This window comes from Dendrobium catenatum, unplaced genomic scaffold (genome assembly GCF_001605985.2).
Source record: "Dendrobium catenatum unplaced genomic scaffold, ASM160598v2 fragScaff_scaffold_737, whole genome shotgun sequence".
NCBI classification, from domain to species: domain Eukaryota; kingdom Viridiplantae; phylum Streptophyta; class Magnoliopsida; order Asparagales; family Orchidaceae; genus Dendrobium; species Dendrobium catenatum.
Window position 1 is genome coordinate 21,355 of NW_021319199.1, and position 18,702 is coordinate 40,056.

At 33.1% G+C, this 18,702-nt stretch overlaps 1 protein-coding gene across 1 annotated transcript; it reads left to right on the plus strand.

The window, feature by feature from the left end:
* Positions 1-490: 490 nt before the first annotated feature.
* On the plus strand, positions 491-16,770 carry LOC110093898. The gene is made up of 4 exons (XM_028696354.1): positions 491-648; positions 12,539-12,632; positions 12,724-12,810; positions 16,413-16,770. The coding sequence occupies exons 1-4, from the start codon at positions 602-604 to the stop codon at positions 16,545-16,547; spliced, it is 363 nt and encodes a 120-aa protein (XP_028552187.1). The 5' UTR covers positions 491-601; the 3' UTR covers positions 16,548-16,770.
* Positions 16,771-18,702: the final 1,932 nt, after the last annotated feature.

Below are 18,702 nucleotides of genomic sequence, written 5' to 3' on the forward strand. Positions count from 1 at the left end.
ACACACATACTAATGTATTATGATTTTTCTTCTTTTTTGTTTTTGCTCTTACCCAATAATCTAAAAAAGAAAGATTTGCCGTTGGTTATTCAGCTTTAGTTAGTATATAACTTAAACATAACAATTTTTTGATGTAATTTTTTTTTTTTATTTCGTTGTCCTGATATGTTTACATTATTATATGGATTTTTATATGCACATATATACTTGTACGATGCCTTATCACACCTTGCTCTGCTTCAGAAAAGATAACCCCATTTTGTGGCATCTATTGTAGCTGTGTTAATCATAGATTAAAGATTTAGTTTTCATTTCTGTATAAATTATACTGTCATGGCTTGCTTCTAACCAACTATTGGCATGTATAAGTTCTAACTTATATTTTCCTATAGTTCAATCATCAATTTATTTTTTCCAGTAACTTGAGGAAGTCATATTTTTGTAAGTGACCCAGCTACAAATGTTCTCTATTATTGATTGTTTGTTCCATCTTTTGCCTTATCCTTCCCTTTTGTTTTAAGGTTCTCACGTGAAGCCATCACATAAATCTCTCCCAAACTCTCTGAACTTGTCATTTGGTACAATTCACCATACAAAAGCTATGATTTCGGTTAAGAAGAGGCAAGTTTCTGTTCAAGCTGCATACAGGTTGGTGACCTTTTTGCTATCAGAATTATAATAATGGCCCCATCTTGATGAAATAGAATTTTTTATCTGTTCTATTAGATCTTCATTAATATCATATTTTTAGTCTGTAATATTATGCTGTGAGGTACATCAGTTCTAAGTTCTCCAATATTGCATACTGGAATATTTATTTATTTTTTAAAGGTTATTGTATTCATGCTTTGCAAAGTGGAATTTTGAACTTTTAACAAGGAATCTGTTGTTAATAAATTTTCCATTTATCAGTGAAAATTATTGTAATAAATAGAAAATTTTATGCCGCTCTATTTTCATTGTTGTTTCTTGTTCTGAATTTCCAATTGATCAACTGATGTCGAAGTTAACTTGATGAGGACATCAGCAGGAGATTCTGGCGCGTCTAATAAAGGAGACATCGTAGATTGACGGCTACGATTAGGAGTCTTTACTTGTGATGCATTTTATGTATTTCTTTATTTATGTTCTAGTTTTTACCATTGTACCCCTGAGAGGGATTAGTTTGTGTTGTGACCCAGAGGGCAATTTAGTCTTTGTGTTTTGTTCCTTGAGGCCTATATATGAAGGCCCTAGCTTTTGTATTGAGATGATGATGATTGTTTAATTAAATTTCAGCCTTCTAGTTCCTTTGAGTGTTGAGAGCTCTAGAGATTGGTGAAGCCCATAGGTGAAGGCAAAGCAACACCCACCAGCCGCAAAAAGTGTCCGGGCTCGTGGTCACTTTTCTTTCTCCAAATCCCCTCCCTCTTCTCCACCACCCGCCGGCCAACGACACCAAAATTCCCCATAGCCGCCTACCTAAGCCTCCCCAAAACCCCTTCCCTAGCTGTCGGCCCCAAGGTCCTCCTCCATAGCCACCGGCCCTAAGGTCCTCCTCCATAGCCATCGGCCAAAGCCTCAAAACCCCCCATTGCCGCCGACCCTAAACCCTTCCCCTCCTATAGCCGCCAGCCATCCTATTCCCCAAACCCTAGCCGCCGACCGAACCCCAATCACCTTGATTTCAATTCAAATTGCCTCTTTAAGACTTTCCTAATTTAGCCCATTACTAGTTAGGAAATTCTCTTAATTCAAATTCAAATAAATTTGAATTCCAAAATCTTTCCTAAGTAGCCTAAACCTATTTTGGAAACTCCCCTAATTGCTACCAATCTGAAATTAAATTGGATTTAATCCCAAATTCCACATTCATTGCATGTAGACACATTCATTGAATGTGGACACTCCCTCCCCTCTCTCATTTGGCAGGCCCCCCAGTCCCTCTCTCTTAATTAATTCCTCCCCTTTTTGCTCACAATCAAAGCCCTCCTTTCAAGCTGTGCTACCCCACATATTCCCCAATTAGAGGAGATTTGAATTTCAAAATTATTCCCTCATTTTTAATTCTAAAATCTGAAATTAAATTTCAAATTTTAATTCATTTCCCCTTAACCAACATAAACCTAAAATATGAAATTAAAGTGGCCCCTCTCCTAGCCTTGGCCGACCACCCAAACCTCTCCCTCCTCTCCATCTCTTCTCCCTTGCTTCATACACCATCATAGGAAGAAGATACACAACCTCGGCCTACTTCCCCATGAATGGCCGATCCTGAACAAGACCATGGGTTTGTATACGATCATCAAGGACGCGTAGATGTGTTGAGATCACCCTTCTTCGACATCAACTTGGAGATCGATCACACCGTCGAAGACTACGTCTATCGGATCCTCTTCAGTTTGACGACCACCATCGACTAGCATCAAACCGGACAGTGGAAATTTCTCCAACATCCACCAACTTCTTCCCCTCCGGATAAGTTTTCGTTGGGCAATACTGCATGCATCTTTTATCTTTTGGTGGCGTCATTAAGTTTGCTAAAATTATTCCTCCGCTAAATAGCTCTTAAGAGTGTGAGTGAGGGGAATTCAAGGTGAATTTTCTAATTGTTAACTAGTAGATTTCTGTTACTTGCGCATTTATGTTTATTATAGTTTTTTTGTTATTTTAAATTGCCATTCTAATCTATTTTGTAACTGCATGCCAAAGCAAACAATAACTGAGAAATCCTAGAATCTAATCTTGTGAAAAATTAATTTTAAAAAATTGGCAAGCTTAACAAATTTTATTGAATTCCTGCAAATCCTTTTATATTTCACATCATCTTGGTATCAGAGCATGGTTGTGTTTTAGTTGCATTCTAGGATTCTCCACTTGCTTTTAGTAGACGTCATAGCTTGCATCCACCTCCATATATCATCTTTACATTATTATTGTGTCTACATTAGTTATCTAATTTGAGTCAATGGATCCCGAGCAAATTCAACGTACTTTAAACTTAATTGTAGGATGATTAAGAACTGTGACCCAATAAATAAGATAAACTCAAGGCGAGTTAGCTAACTTTAGACGACAAGCTAAAGAACATTTGTACCACATTGAAAGACTAGGGAACCAGACGATGTATATCCTTTCTAGGCCTCCTTCCCCTTATGTTGAAGAGGCACGAGCTCATAATGGACCTCCACGAGACCCTTACCGTCATAACCATCACAGCCCAATCATGAACCCATAGGTTATGACCCAAACTGGAGAGATAATGACGCTCAATTACTTAAGAATACCTGTATAGATGTCTCTTTCTTTGATGGTACCCTCAATCCCTAAGTTTTTCTTGATTGGCTTAAATGAATGGATAGTTATTTCATGTGGTATAATATATCGGAAGCTAGGAAGGTTAGGTTCGCTGAAATAAAGCTTACTGGAAGAGCTAATCAATACTGGACGAACCTAGAAAACATGCATGAAGCTCGTGGTGAATACCCCGTCACTGACTGGCGAGCTATGAAGCAATAACTCAAACAAAAATACCTCCCTCCATCCTACTATCCCAGACTTTTAGATAGATGGAATAAACTGACTCAGGGTAGTTAATTTGTGAAAGATTATATGTCTGTCTTTGATGATTACATGATTCATTGTAGTGGCGAAGAGACCACCACACCTGCTCAAATCCTATCCATGTTTAGAGCTGGCCTTAGGAAAGACCATCATAATGAACTTTTCGCTAGAGGAGTTACTACTTTGGAAGCAGCTTACAGTCTTATACTTAATTTAGAAGAATCTAGGACTCAGTCCCATTTTATAAAACAAAGACTCTCGTCTGCATCCTTTTAAAACTTCCTCCAGTCAACCTCAAAACAAACCTCCTGCTTTTATGACTGGTCGACCCACTGTTGGTCAATTCCAACCCCGCCCTGACTATAAAGGTAAAACTCCTAAGCGTGAGGCGCCAAAAATTAACCCTGGAACCAAGTGTTTTAATTGTCATGATTATGGGCAAATTGTCTCATAGTGTTCAAGCCCCTATAAGATCGCCATAATTGAAGAGGTTGTCGATGACGAGGATGAACCTGATATTGAATTGGTTCATCACATTTGATTTAAACTTATTTAACCTAACGACACCTTATGAATAATAATTAGGACCCGTCTAGAAAACCTAGAGAATTCTAGGGACTATGGTACACCTCAGAATGACATGAAATTTAAAACATTTAAACTTAGTGATATTTCAAATCCCTTAAAATTTTCTAGAAATTTTTAGTGCCCTTTAAGCCCACTTAATTAACAAACCCTCATTCACCTTTTAATTAAACCTCAATAACTTCAAAAAATTCTAATAAATTCAAAGTAAATCCAAAAATTGTGAATGATATATCAAACCCTTCAGAATTTAACCCTTAATCCAAGAAAATTAAAAGCCTTTTAATTGGACCTTAATTGAACATTAATTTAATTTTGATTAAAAATCTCCCTTTTAATTAAATTAAATAATAAAAAATTATGAAAAATTTTAAAATTTTCTCAAACACTTGAAAATTCTTCCTTGGGTCATTCCTAACTTTTGGAGATGATTCCAAGAGGTTTGAGGCTGATTTGGATCAAAGTCCCTAAAATACCTTGAATTAGACGATTTTAATAATTCACTAAATACTCAAACTTTGAAAAATCATAACTAATTTAAAAAAAATCTAAATTTGATAAACTAAAAGGCATTCAACTATAATTAAAGTCTAGTATTTATTAAAAATATGAGCATTTCAAAAACCATCCTAAATTAAAAAGCTGACTCCTCATTCAACCGTAGTTCAATAACTAGGCCCAAAACTTCTAAAAGTCATAACTTTGCATATAAAATTTTAAATCCAGCAAACTCAAAGTTTAATTACTCCCCATAAGATCTAATATTTGATAAAAATACTAGGATCCCAAAACTTGGCTTGTTTTTAAAAGTCAACTTTGGAGCCCTTAATCTAGCGGACAGGATGACCTCAAACCTTCTAAAATTCGCTTACTCAACTTAAATTTAAGAGAATATTATCCTAAGCATTAAAATTGACTAACCACTAAATTAATTAAAATTAATCTCAAAACATTAATATTTAAACTTTAATTAAAAATTTTCCTCTTAACCTTCAACAAATCGGATCACAAGTAACTTGAATTAATTACCCAAAATAGGGTATATCCAAGACCACACAGCTATTACACACACAGAATTGTTTGTGTGCTGGTTGTTTTAATTTTATGTGATGTTCGCTTTTATAACGAGCTTTATTATTGCATTATCTTTATGATGTGTTGTGCGATAGATTACCCATAGGTTAGGGGAGATCTTGCTACTAACAATATTTTCTACAGGTGGTCATGCCCATGGGAGCACTAAAAAAGGGGTTAAAATAAATAAATCATATATATAACTGCTACAAGTGCTTCAGTCGTTTATCTCCCAAATAAATAAAAGTATGGACAAGTGTGACTGGCATGAATACTTTTATTTTCATATATATAACTGCTTGGAATGTATTTATTTTAACTGTTTAGGATAACCCTATAGGAGAGTCTAGATTTTTTTTTTTTGATCTAATGTATTTGAAGTAAAGAGTTGTGAAAGTCTATAAAAATAAGATATTTCAAATATAAGGGATCTAAAAAGAAAAGAAAACCTCTTGCGAAAAAAAATTTTCGTTTGGATATCCTTCTAGAGGAAAAAGTATAAGAAGACTGAAGGAAGACGATCTATAAAAGAACTAGAAGACGAAGATCAAGACGAAATGCCTTGTTTTAAGACTTATGTCATTCAATAGGATTAGAATTCAGGATGTTGTCTGTAGAGTCTTGCCACCATTATTTTTATGTAGACAATGGGTTGTACATTATATGACATTTGTCATGGACTTTGGATATTATTTTCTATGGTTTTATTTTGATGATGTGTTTACTTTGCTTGTGCAGTAGAAATTGTCTGTTTTTTATAAATTTCTTTCTTGCATGTATGTGCACCTGATTTCGCCGGGCTCTTTGGGGATAAATTTTTTCTACTCGTAATAAAAATTCAAAATTTCAAGAATTAAATAATATAGAAAGATAACGACCTAAGGAATAAGCCGGAGGTCATCCGGGGTCGTATGCATATTAATGCATCATCTCTTTCTTTGCTTTAAGACACTTCCCCGCCTGCGGGTAGAGTTCAGATAATCCGACCTATAAGGATGAGATTCTAAACCTGGGGAAGCTTAATCTTCTAAAAAATTATTTTTAAGCCTTTTTAAAACTAAAAACATTCATGATTTGGATATTTTTAACTAGCATGCATTGCATTAGAAATTAATTAAAATCAAAATTTAATCGCATTAATTTTAGGGGCATAATATCCTTCATAAGTAGAAGGCCACTTAGGAATCTCTCTAAATGTCGGCCTTGATTTTCAAAAACTTAGCCACACATCCATCTTTTAATAAAAACCAGACAGCATTTATTTTATATAACTAGGTGGTTAATTGGCTTTCATTTTCAGGCATGATATAAGTCCAGAATGCATTAACTAGGACATGTGTGTTAGCGTTCTGTGTAGAACACTAAACCAACTCTAGATTTAGGATTACTATCAGTGTCCTGTAGTATGCCTCATCGGTGGATAAATCTTCTATCCTTCAGAGGCTATAAATCTCACATATCTGCATCACATGAATGATGTCACTTTCATCTTTTTCTCTTATATGCTTTGAGTGCAGTTTTGTCTTTTTCTCCAGTTTCTTTTCACTACTTTAGTCCTTCCGGATGATGATGTGAGTCATGCATGTTGACTAAGCCAAGTTGAACCTTTTTTTCCTTTTGAATAGGAAGTTCCTAGACTCCTCCCTATATTTCAATCCCATTTGAGAGAATAATGTATTGAGAGTCTTCTTAGGCCCCGGCTTAAGATGTAATTAATTACGAGGGCTTGCGCTCGTGGGAAACCTAATCCCGAATCAAATAAACCCCACTCGAGCTAATGTATCGGGTGGGGGAAATCTCATGACTTTGATCAGGTTATGCATATTATTACTCATCAAGGTATGTAGGCGAAAACTGTAATTCTTAATGGTTAATCGCATGTATAATCTTATATACCCTTCTATTGGCCCGCTTATGAAGAGTGCAAAGGTCTGCGATCGTTGTGTCCTACGAGATAGTATGATCGTACCCTTTGTATTCTGTCCCCCGTGGAGCGGTGTCTTTTTGGAGGCCCACAAAGATTATCGATATAAGATTATTAATATTATAAATATACTCCGCAAGTAGGTTTGGATATGTGTTTAAAATTAAAATTTTAACTTTACTTAAAAGAATTAATTCAAAAGATACCTCTTGAAGAAAGAGTTTTTATTGGAGGAGATTTAAATGGACATGTTGATAGAGAGGTAAAGGATTTTAAAAGTATTTATGGTGGCTATGGGTTTGGAGTAACTAATGAAAGTGGTAAGATTATATCAAAATTTTGCTCTAGCTTATAATTTTGTAATTGTTAATATCTTTTTTAAGAAAAGAGATAAACATCTCATCACTTATAAAGATAGATATAGTAAAACTCAAATTAATTATTTTCTTGTAAAAAATATATCATTTAAATTGCAATGATTTTAAAGTTATTCCGATTGAAATTTTATATACCCGATATCGCTTATTAATTTTGGACTTTAAGATGAAGGGTAGAATATGAAAAATATAGTAAAATATTATTCTAAGATTAGATGGGGGCATTTAAAAAATACTAATAAAAATATTGTTAGAAGTAAAATTCAATATCTTAACATTTTTTTTGTACATGAGGAAGCGAATGTTATGTGAGAAAAAGTAGCTAGTAATATTAAAAATGTTGTAAAGGATGTGGTTGGAATTTCTCAAGGAAAAGCTTCTAATAATAAAAATAGTTGGTGGTGGAATCAAAATGTGCTAGAAAAGATTAAAAAAAAAAGAAGCTTTGTTATAATAATTGGTTTAGATTTAAAAACTCTGAAAATTGGGAAAGATATAAAGAGACTCATAAGGTGTCTAAAAAAGCTATCTGTGATGCAAAGATTTTAGCTTTTAATGATTTATATAATAGATTATATCTTAAATAGGGCGAAAGATATATGTATAAGTTAGTCAAACAAAAAGATAAGAGTAGTAACGATTTGAAGATCAAAAAGTGTTTTTTTTATAAAAGGATATTCAACAAAGGTGGACGAGATATTTTGTTAAGCTTTTAAATGAAAATTGGGAGAATATGATTGACTTTAGTGACCTCAGCACTCTAAATGAAAATAGAGATTTTTATGTTTATTGATTATTAGTAAAACTGAAGTTAGAGAGGCTTTAAATAAAGTGTGAAAAACCAATTGGATCTGATGATATTCAAATAGAGGTGTAGAAATGTTTAGGAGATAAAGGAATTTCTTGGTTTACTAAATTTTTTAATATTATTTTGAATATTAAAAAGATGTCAGATGTATGGAGAATGAGTGTGTTGATTTCTATTTTTAAGAATAAAGGTGATGCACAAGATTGTGTGAATTATAGAGGAATTAAGTTGATGTGTCATACTTTAAAACTTTGCGAGAGAGTTATGGAGCATAGGTTACGACATGATACTTATGTTTCTCAAAATCAATTTGGATTCATGCCAGGTAGGTTTACTATGGAAACTATTCATTTATTGAGACGGTTGATAGAGAAGTTTAGAGAGAATATGGAGGATTTACCTATGTTATTTATTTATTTAGACAACATATTGATAAAGTTCCAAAGAAGTGCTATGGAGAGTTCTAGAAAAGTAAGGGGTTAATAATGCTTATATTCAAGTCATTAGGGATATGTATGCTGGAATTATTACTTGTATTCAAACACAAGGTGATTTGACCAAGTATTTTTTGATTTCAGTTGGATTACATCAAGTATCAGCCTTAAGCCCTTATCTTTTTGCTTTAGTCATGGATGTTCTTACTAGACATTTGCAAGATGATGTACTCTGGTATATGCTTTTTACTGACGATGTTCTTCTTGTTGATAAGACTACAGGGGGTGTTGAAGGCAAACCTAAATTATGGAGGTCATCCTTAGAGTCTAAAGGTTTTCGTTTGAGTATATCTAAAATCGAATACATGGAGTGTAATTTTAGTAGTAAAAGATCTAGTGGGGGTTTGTGACTTTGAGCGATCAAGTTATTAGTAATTGTATTCGTTTTAGATATCTTGGGTCTATTGTTCAGAGTGCTGGTGAAATTGATGGGAATATTATTAGTATAATTCAAGTTGGATGGTTTAAGTGGAGGAATGCTTCGGGTTTCTTGTGATACAAAAGTACCACTCAAACTTAAGCGAAAATTTTACAAGAAGGTGGTGAGACCTGCAATGCTTTATGGTGCAGAATGTTGGCCATTAAAAGAAAAGCATTATATTAAGTTAAGTGTTGTTGAGATGAGGATGCTCATGTGGATGAGTGGATTTACTCTTAAAGACAGGACAAGAAACGAGCATATCCTTAAAATGATTGGAGTAGCTCCAGTGATAGATAATATTAGAGAGAGTCGCCTTAGATGTTTGGTCATGTAAAACGACAACCTTTAGTTAACCCTATTAGGAGAGTAGATGTATTAGATTTGATCATGTTAAGAAAGACAGAGGTAGACCTAAAAAGACTTGATTAGAAAATATTAGAAATAACCTTTGTTATTAGATTTAAATGAGAATTTGACTCTTAACAGGACATAATGGAGAAAAAGGATTCATGTAGCCGACCCCACTTAGTGGGTTAAAAGGCTTGATGTTGTTGTTGTTGTATTTCAGGGGAAACCTAACACTTCGATACATAATGAAATGAATGCTTCCAGTGAAAATTGGGAAGCTGACCATAAATTATCTGAGCGGTTTCTTTTTAATGACTCGGCTTAGGGATCTGAACAACAGGAAGGTGAAATTTTTCATCCTAAAAAAATTGTTGTTGCTGTAGATGGATCTTATAAACCAATGACGAATAATGGATCTTTTCAGAATGGGAATGGGGATTCCATGGATGCAAAGAAAAAGGTTGAATTTTTCCATCATAGTGATAGATCTAGAGTTAATTCTGAACATATCTTGGATTCAGGTACAACAAAGCCTGATAGAAGGTCAGATCTAAGTTCTCGCAAAGGCGGAAGAAATGCTTCATTGCAATTATCAATAAGCAAATGATCATTATGGAGTTGGTAATAAGAAAAAATCTCGGAGTAATTATGACAAATAACTTCTAAGTAATGGAGATAGAAATGGATCTCAAATAAAAGTTAGAGTGAGATTATCGGAGAACAAGCAAACTGCTGGCACTAAGAAGCAGAGAGGAGTTAAGTATACTGAGGCTGAAGACAAAGGATTGAAATTAAAGGAAATTCTCTCTTCTCAAAAGTCTACAATGAAAGATTTGGTTAAAGATCATAACTATGTTAAAGATACTTGTAAAGCATAATAAAAGATTTGGTTAAAGATCATAACCATATTAAAGATACTGGTAAAACATAATCAAGATGGAAGCATGCTCAGGCCGTACAAGAGGCTGTTGGACTAAGAAAGCATAAGAAAGGCTTGGATGACTCAATTGTTTGTTCAAAGATAAAAATTTGATGGCTAGATGATCAAAGGTTTTATGATGGCATTACTGATTCTTTTGTTCAAAGTATAAGAATGCATAAAATTTTGTATGATGGTGATGTAACGGTGCTGCTCCTAAAGAAAGAGTAGTTGGAGTTTATTGAAGGTGAAACCAAGATGCATGGGGTGCTAGAAAACGATGAAATCGATGCTACAAATATTCTTACCAAGGGACTTTGATAACTCTACCTTTTTGGGACTATTTACCAAGCTGTGAATGATAATTATGTATTCCTCAGCATGAGGGGGAGTGTTAAATCCCAACTGCCCCTTCTCCCTTAATCCCACAGCCAACATGGGGATCCATGGGAGGCTCACCTGGATCACGCTGTCTATCCCGTGGTCCTTGATCCCATGGCCAACATAGGGATCCGTGGGAGGCTTGCCTGGATCAGACCGATCTCCTTGTATATTTGGGTGGCTGATTAGAAAAGGATTATATTAAGGTAATTCTGCATGATTCTGTAGTTATTTGTTTCTTTATTAAATCATCTTGTATAGATCTATAAATAGGAATTGTTTTGTATAATAAAATTAAGCCTTTTTTTTCTCCAATTCTCTAAATTTAATAATGATATAAAAAATCCTTAAGAAAGATACCTATATTACCTAGGTCGTCGCACGATAAAAAGTCAAAAAAGTTTTACCCGTGTGCAAGACGAGGATAAAATTTTGACTTGCAATTAACACGGAACTCAATTTTATAAATTATATATTCTTATTAAATTATTAAATTAAAATTAAATAATTTGTACATAAACAAATCTATATCAAATTTGTTGTGTGGAATTTGATTGCGTTGATTGTTGGAGAATTTTTATATCCTCAAACAGATTGCATACTTTATAATTGAGCACGACATAAGAATGATGATAACTATATTAAATTTAATTAAAACGAGTCTAATTTGATGAAATTAAAGTTTAATTTCAACAAATCGGGGTCCGATTTCTCTTCGACGGCATTCGATTAAATGGGTCGAGCACTATCGAGCCTAGTCGGGTTAGAGTCGACTCAATCCGGACTAGAATTTTGTCAATGTGAAAATATACTTCAACATTGATCAATGGGGTTGTTATATTATCTAGGACCTCAAAGCTTGTCGTATACACTGGGAGGTGCGGGGGTTTCTCCCCTGCTTGCACCTGAATTTTTTTTCTTTTTGTACAATGTCCCGGTTTTGCGTACCCGAGCGCCCCGTCGTCGTGTTCCCAAGTGCCCCAGTGATGAACGACAGAGATCATAACACCACAACATTTGAGATATGGCGCCGCAGCGGGTCAAGACAAAGACTGAGCGCCGCAACACCGAATGTTTGAGCACTGCAGCATTGTCAAACAGAGACTGAGCGCCGCAGCGCTGCAAGACGGACCGAGCAGTTATTTTTCTTGTTTTTCTCAAGGGTTGCATCCCTTGATGGTTATAACTTACTTTCTCTTGTATTTTTTGAGTATGTTGATATTGAGAACGGTGCATGTGAGAAAAAACGAAATGAGAGAATGAAAGAGAAGAGGGATGTGTACTTATTTCTCCCAATTTTCATAGTGGATTTCTTGGTGCGGAGTAGTTCCATGTTTTTTTCCCTTATTTTAAGTTTTTTCACATTTAATCTTAGTATCCTTTACTTTTCCGTTGTTTTTTACTTTCTGGCTTGTTTCGTCATTGTGGTGTTTACTCCTCATCTCTCCCCCAACAGAATTCCCAAATTCCTTGATTCCTGTGGTTTTACTGGAATGCATAATATATTCATGGAATAAAGTGCATACATATTTTGCCCTCATATTTTTAATTTTAATGAATTATTTCTTTTATTCTGAGAACGATAAACATTATGCTTTTTAGACATGCTATGTGAGGATGGAAATCTATTCTCAGCAAATTTTCTTTCCTGCAAACTTCCTCAGGGATGAAGGAACAAGTAGTGCTGGCGTCTTCATTGGGGGCTTTGTTTTGGGAGGAATAATTGTTGGAACTCTTGGTTGTGTATTTGCACCTCAGGTTCTTAAACTTTTATCTTGCCTGTTTCATATGTTTAGCTTTGCTTTAATATAATCCTTAACTTTCTGCATGAATTCATTTCTCATTCCAGATTAGCAAGGTTCTTGCTGGAACTGACCGGAAGGATTTGATGAGGAGGTTACCAAAATTTATTTATGATGAAGAGAAGGCATTGGAGGTGAGATTATTCTGTCGATTTATAGAACTCATATAGCATGTAGATGACCTTGATATCATTTCACCGTTACTCTTTTTTCCTCAATGCACTTTACGTGTTATGTCACTTATTCTTATGTAGGATTTAGATTCCTTTTTTAACAATCCTTGGATCCATTTAGTATTTAGGCATGTAGTAAGCTAGAGGAGGATAAGTGATATCCTTTCATCATTGTTACTTTTAATGCCTATATAATGTACTGATGCTAAGACTAAATAGAAGAACAAAACTTAAGAGTTTAGGCAGGGATGCAATCTCAATGTCAGTCACAGACAATAAAATTTATGTTGATTTTGTCTAAAGAAATTACTTCAAAAAAATTGAGGGTTAAATTCATTTGATGCGGATTATGCCTTTTTTTTTGCTTTTATAAGCAATTTTTTCAACAACAATTTCTTCTTTTCCAAAAATAAGCTTTTTTATGGTAACATTTTGAAAAAGTTGTCTACCAAACATAGGCAATTTTTTATTGGCTGCTTTTCCTATCACAAAATTAGTCAAAAAGCTGTTTGAAACGAAGGCTAAAAGTGTTTTGATTTTAATCTTTCTAGGTCTGTGAAAAGTAGTTTAAAAAAGCAGTTTGAGACAGCCTAGCAAAAGCTGTTATACGTGGACTATGGATGTATCATTCAGTAGATCCATTCATGATAATATTGTTTAACATTAGCTCCAATTTTTTTTGCCTGTGTTATTCATTAACCGTCTACTATGTTTTTATGTTATTCTGATTGGGGAAAAGAAAATTTATAATCAATGCCTGTGGAAGTCTTCTTCAGTATGGTGGATGCCTTCTTAGATACATTTGATGCCATCATGATTCTTGCGGAATATTGTCCTGTTTATAAAAACACCAAGAACATTTGATTAATCTTTCTCTAGAGGCCTGACATAGACATTGATGGTTTTCAGGTTAACATGGTTTAATAAGAAGAATATGTTTTTCATCATCACATTAACATTATCTTGGCTCTTTGGGCTGGTTTTGTGAACCCTCATTCTCCATTAATTCATTTTGAGTGTTGTTTGAATCGTTAAATAGTTAGCGTGTGACTAATGGGTCTTATGACTCTTTGTATTCTTTAAATATTCCCCCTTTGGGAGAATTAGGGTTTGCAAGATGAATGAAGAAAGCTATGGCTGTCCATCTCTCCCCCAATGAATGCATGGAGTTATGGACATCCTTTTGTTGCGTGTTTCTTCTCATCCAATATATTTATGGAGTTATAGGCATGGAGTTATGGACATCATGTTGCTTCAATTTAATCCGTTGGTTATATCAAATTGATTCAAAATAGTCCTTCATGTTATAATTGTAATATAAATTGATCCCACTTTAGTCCCTCAACTTTACAAAAGTAAACCCAATTTAGTCCCGAAAGGATCATTTTGGATCAATTTTGTATGATCGAGAAACTAAATTAAAACAACATTATATTCTGGGATTAAAATGGCCACATACGAATAGTCGAGGGGTCATTTTGAAATTTAACCCAAAAATAAAAGAAATTGAGGACACAGTTCAAATCATCAAATTGCTCTTTTCCACACACTATTTGCATTTCCAACAAGTATAGACTATAGATTTCCATATGAAGCCAATCTTTGTTATTGCCATCTTGAATGCATTAGAATGAGTAGCATGTAATTGGCTTGGTAATGACTTTGTTGGATTGGTTTATTATCTTTAAACGAGGAAGATTAAGGGGTTTGTAAGTAAAAAACTTGAAAGCTTAAAAAAAGACTGCATAGTATAGAGTTAATATATTATGTTGCACTCAACATAAATTAATGCAGGAGAATTCACAAAGCCAACCTAAATAGCTGGAATAAGTTTAATTATAGGATTTAGATGCCTAAGCATAGGAAATGAGTTTCTATTGTTGTGTATTATTTGATATTTCCTTTGATAGTTCTTTAAGTATTCACCTCACAAATCTTTTACATTTACATACGTAGCTGAGAAGAATCAATAGAAAAGTGAAAGAAACAAAAGAAAAAAAGATACCGAATTATGAATCCTCTGACCATGGCATTGCCCCAAACGCCCGGGGACCATGATATAATTTAAATTTATTTCAAATTGCTTTATTTAATCTATTATAAATATCTTTCCTATATGTTTAAATAAAAAAATGAGTGATAAGGTTATTTACCATTAATCTAAGAGTTTAGACCTACCAAATTAATTCCTTCTATAGGCCCAAAAAAACATCGATGCTCTGAGCTCGACTTATCATTGTCACCCGTATATCCAGTCTATCAAATATATTTTTAGTACATTTTTGTCGTTTTCTCCTTATTTCTCTTGTCATTTTTTTGCTCATGTTCCTTGAAGCTATATGCGTCTCAGAAGAAAAGAATCAAAATGGTCCTTTGACTTTTTATAAAAGATCAAAATAATTCTCAACTATATTAAAAAGAAGCATTTTGGTCCTTCATTTTTTTAAAGATGAATTAAAACAGTCTCACTATGAGAATATTTTGTTTCTTTTTTAGGACTTGAGGGACTGAAATGATCTTTTAATATAATTAAGAACCATTTTGATCCTTTATAAAAAAATTAAGGGACCATTTTAATCCTTTCCCATTGACTCAGCCTTACATCTTACTCATTTTATTTGATTTTATATGTTTGGGTTAGTTAGATTTTGAAGTTAGAATGTAAATCATATGATTGTATTGTAGAGTTTGCGTTTTGGAATTTATTTAATTTTCTAAATTTATATTTATTAATCATATTTTCTGTTTAATAAATAGTAACAGTATAAAATTTATAGGACTTACTCCTCTTTGTGACAAATAAAATGCCTTACCTTATAACTTCATGAGCTTATATAGAGTTGTAGACCTGTAGACCTGTAGACCTACAGTTTGAATCAAGTTCAATTGTCAAGGATAAAATTTTCTAATTTTTGTGAAATGGGACCACCCAGCCATTAAAAAAAAAGAAACATTAACAAAGGGTGTGTTCATAGATAAATTTTTATGAGCCTTTCAAACCTTACTAAACTGGAGAATATTGCATGTAATACTATTGCTAATTTTCATCGGACACGGCGACTTTTGCCATTTATAGTTTGGTAAAGTTGCTTTCAACTGTTTAATAAGAAGAAAATGATCAAAATAGTCTCATGACTCTTTATAAAAGATCAAAATAATCCGGAATTATATTAAAAGATCATTTTAGTCCTTCAACTTCTTAAAGAGGAATGAAAATAGTCAATCATGATACTATTTTGATTCCTTTTAAAAAACTTAGGAATCAAAATAAACCTTTAATGTAACTGCGAATCATTTTGATTCTTCATAAAGAGTTAAGAGACCATTTTCACCTTAACCGTTTAAAACAAATAAGCATATTTATTATGGTATGCTACTCTGTTAGCTATTACTTGACTTCATGGAATAGCTATATATCAAGCAAAAGAAAAAGTTCATGGGTAAATTTAATAAGTTTTTCCTTCTTGTTCATGTTTATAGATCAAAGACACTTATATTCTTCCTTTGTGAATTTGCTTTGCTAAAAGTTTTCTATTGGATTATTGGCCTAAACCCTAAAACAGAAAACTCGCAAGATATTGACAGAGAAGATTGCTCAGCTGAACTCAGCCATTGATGATGTCTCATCACAGCTTCGAGCTGATGATGATCCAAATGGAGCTGTTGTGGCATCAGATGAAATTGAAGCTTCAGTTTGATTACAACTTGGTTGGTAACATATTTTAGCCATTTCCAGATTTTTACAAGGCATGAAAATTGTAGTGTTAATAATGTGTTAACTGATGATATTAAAGATGAACCATATGGAATACATGAGAATTTGAAACAAATGATATTATTTGTATTGCATGTTTTATTATTTCATGAAATGTTATGATGGAATGAGAACACCAAAGTGGATATGGGAGGATCATTGATCTAGTTTTTATGCCATTTAAACTAGCTTCTTGATTTGAAATATATAGGAAAAAAATTGGGCAAGGATATTTTGATGAAAATTTTATTTGGATGGACTTCATATTCATTGGATTTGCGCTTGTGCTATTTAGGATATCAAATTGTTGAACTAATCTCAATATAAATCTAATAAATATGAAGCCTATTCTGACGCAATTTGCGTTGTGTAAAGATATTTTTATGCTACTTTTTTTTCAAATATATAGTTGCCATTTAGGGAAAAATTATTACATGCAGTGTCTGGACGTTTTCGGAGGTTAATCCGGATGCACCATATCACCTAATATGTTACATTGGATGACATGGTGTATCTGAATTCTACATAAGATAATTTCTCCCATTTAGGATTCAGCTCCAAGCCTGTTTTTATGGTTTGATGTGATGTTAATTTGACTTGGGCATACCTATTAAAATTAATTTGATCAGGACAAAAAAAAGTTCTTTTTATTCATTTTCATTCTATTAAAATGTTATTTTTTTTTACTTCATATATATAGTAAGATTTTTCATGTAATATTATTAATATTTATATTTGCATGTTTTATTATTTCATGAAATGTTATGATGGAATGAGAACACCAAAGTGGATATGGGAGGATCATTGATCTAGTTTTTATGCCATTTAAACTATAGCTTCTTACTTGAAATATATAGGAAAAATTTTGGGTAAGGATATTTTGATGCAAATTTTATTTGGATGGACTTCATATTCATTGGATTTGCGCTTGTGCTATTTAGGATATCAATCTGTTGCACTAATCTCAGTACAAATTTAATGAATATGAAGCCTATTCTAATGCAATTTGCATTGCGTCAAAGATATTTTTATGCTACTTTTTTTTCAAATATATATAGTCATCATTTAGGGAAAAATTATTAAATGCGGTGTCCGAATGCTTCTGGAGGTCAATCCGGATGTGCCGCATCACTCAATGCATAGTGCATTGGATGATGTGGCGTGTCTGAATTTCGCACGTAATAATCTCTCTCATTTAGTATTCAGCTCCAAGTAGATCCAGGCCTAGTTTTATGGTTTAATGTGATCTTATTTTGACTTGGGCAGACCTATTAAATTTGATTTGATCAGGACAAAAGAGTTTTTTTTTTTATTCATTTTCATTCTATTAAAATGTTTTGTTTTTTCTTCTACTTCATATATATAGTAATAGTCGAATGATTGAAAATTTTCATGTAATATTATTAGTATTTATATTTGAATTATGGAGTCAGAAAACACTTGTCAAGAGTGTAGGTGGCCTCCTCAACTCTTCCGTGGATTGTTGGCATGCTTCCAATAATTTAAAAAAAAAAAATCTATTAGGATTAGGATGAGTTTGAAAAATATGAATTTTTTAAAAAAATTAATATTACATATAAAAATTTTGTATTATATGAATCTCAAAATAAATTTATGCATTTTTAAGCACAAAATTTTTATTTCCAATAAAAAAATCCGCTCGTCTTAAAGCTGATTTTGAAGTACATTGGATCGTTTTCTTTATTATTATTATTTTCGTTTTCTTTTATATTTGTTTCATTATTTGATAACATTTAAGGTTTCATTTGGACAGTTTATTTAATATGTTTTAAAGTAATTTTTTAGTTTAAAAAATTAAATAAAAAGATTTATTAAAAGTCTCAAATGAAATTTAAATGTTATATTAAAATAATTGGATTTAAAAAATTTCATGTTCATCACATTCAAATTAAATTAAACACACTGTAAGCTCATTCGGCATGCTCAATGTAAGCTCATTCCGCATGCTCTATTTGAGGAGTGATTATTCTGTGCGGATACCGAACGGGAGAACTGTGCGCTGAATAGGGTTCTAACCCAAATTATAGCTATGATTACAATCTATTAGTAGTTAACCTTTGTATTTATACGCAGACATA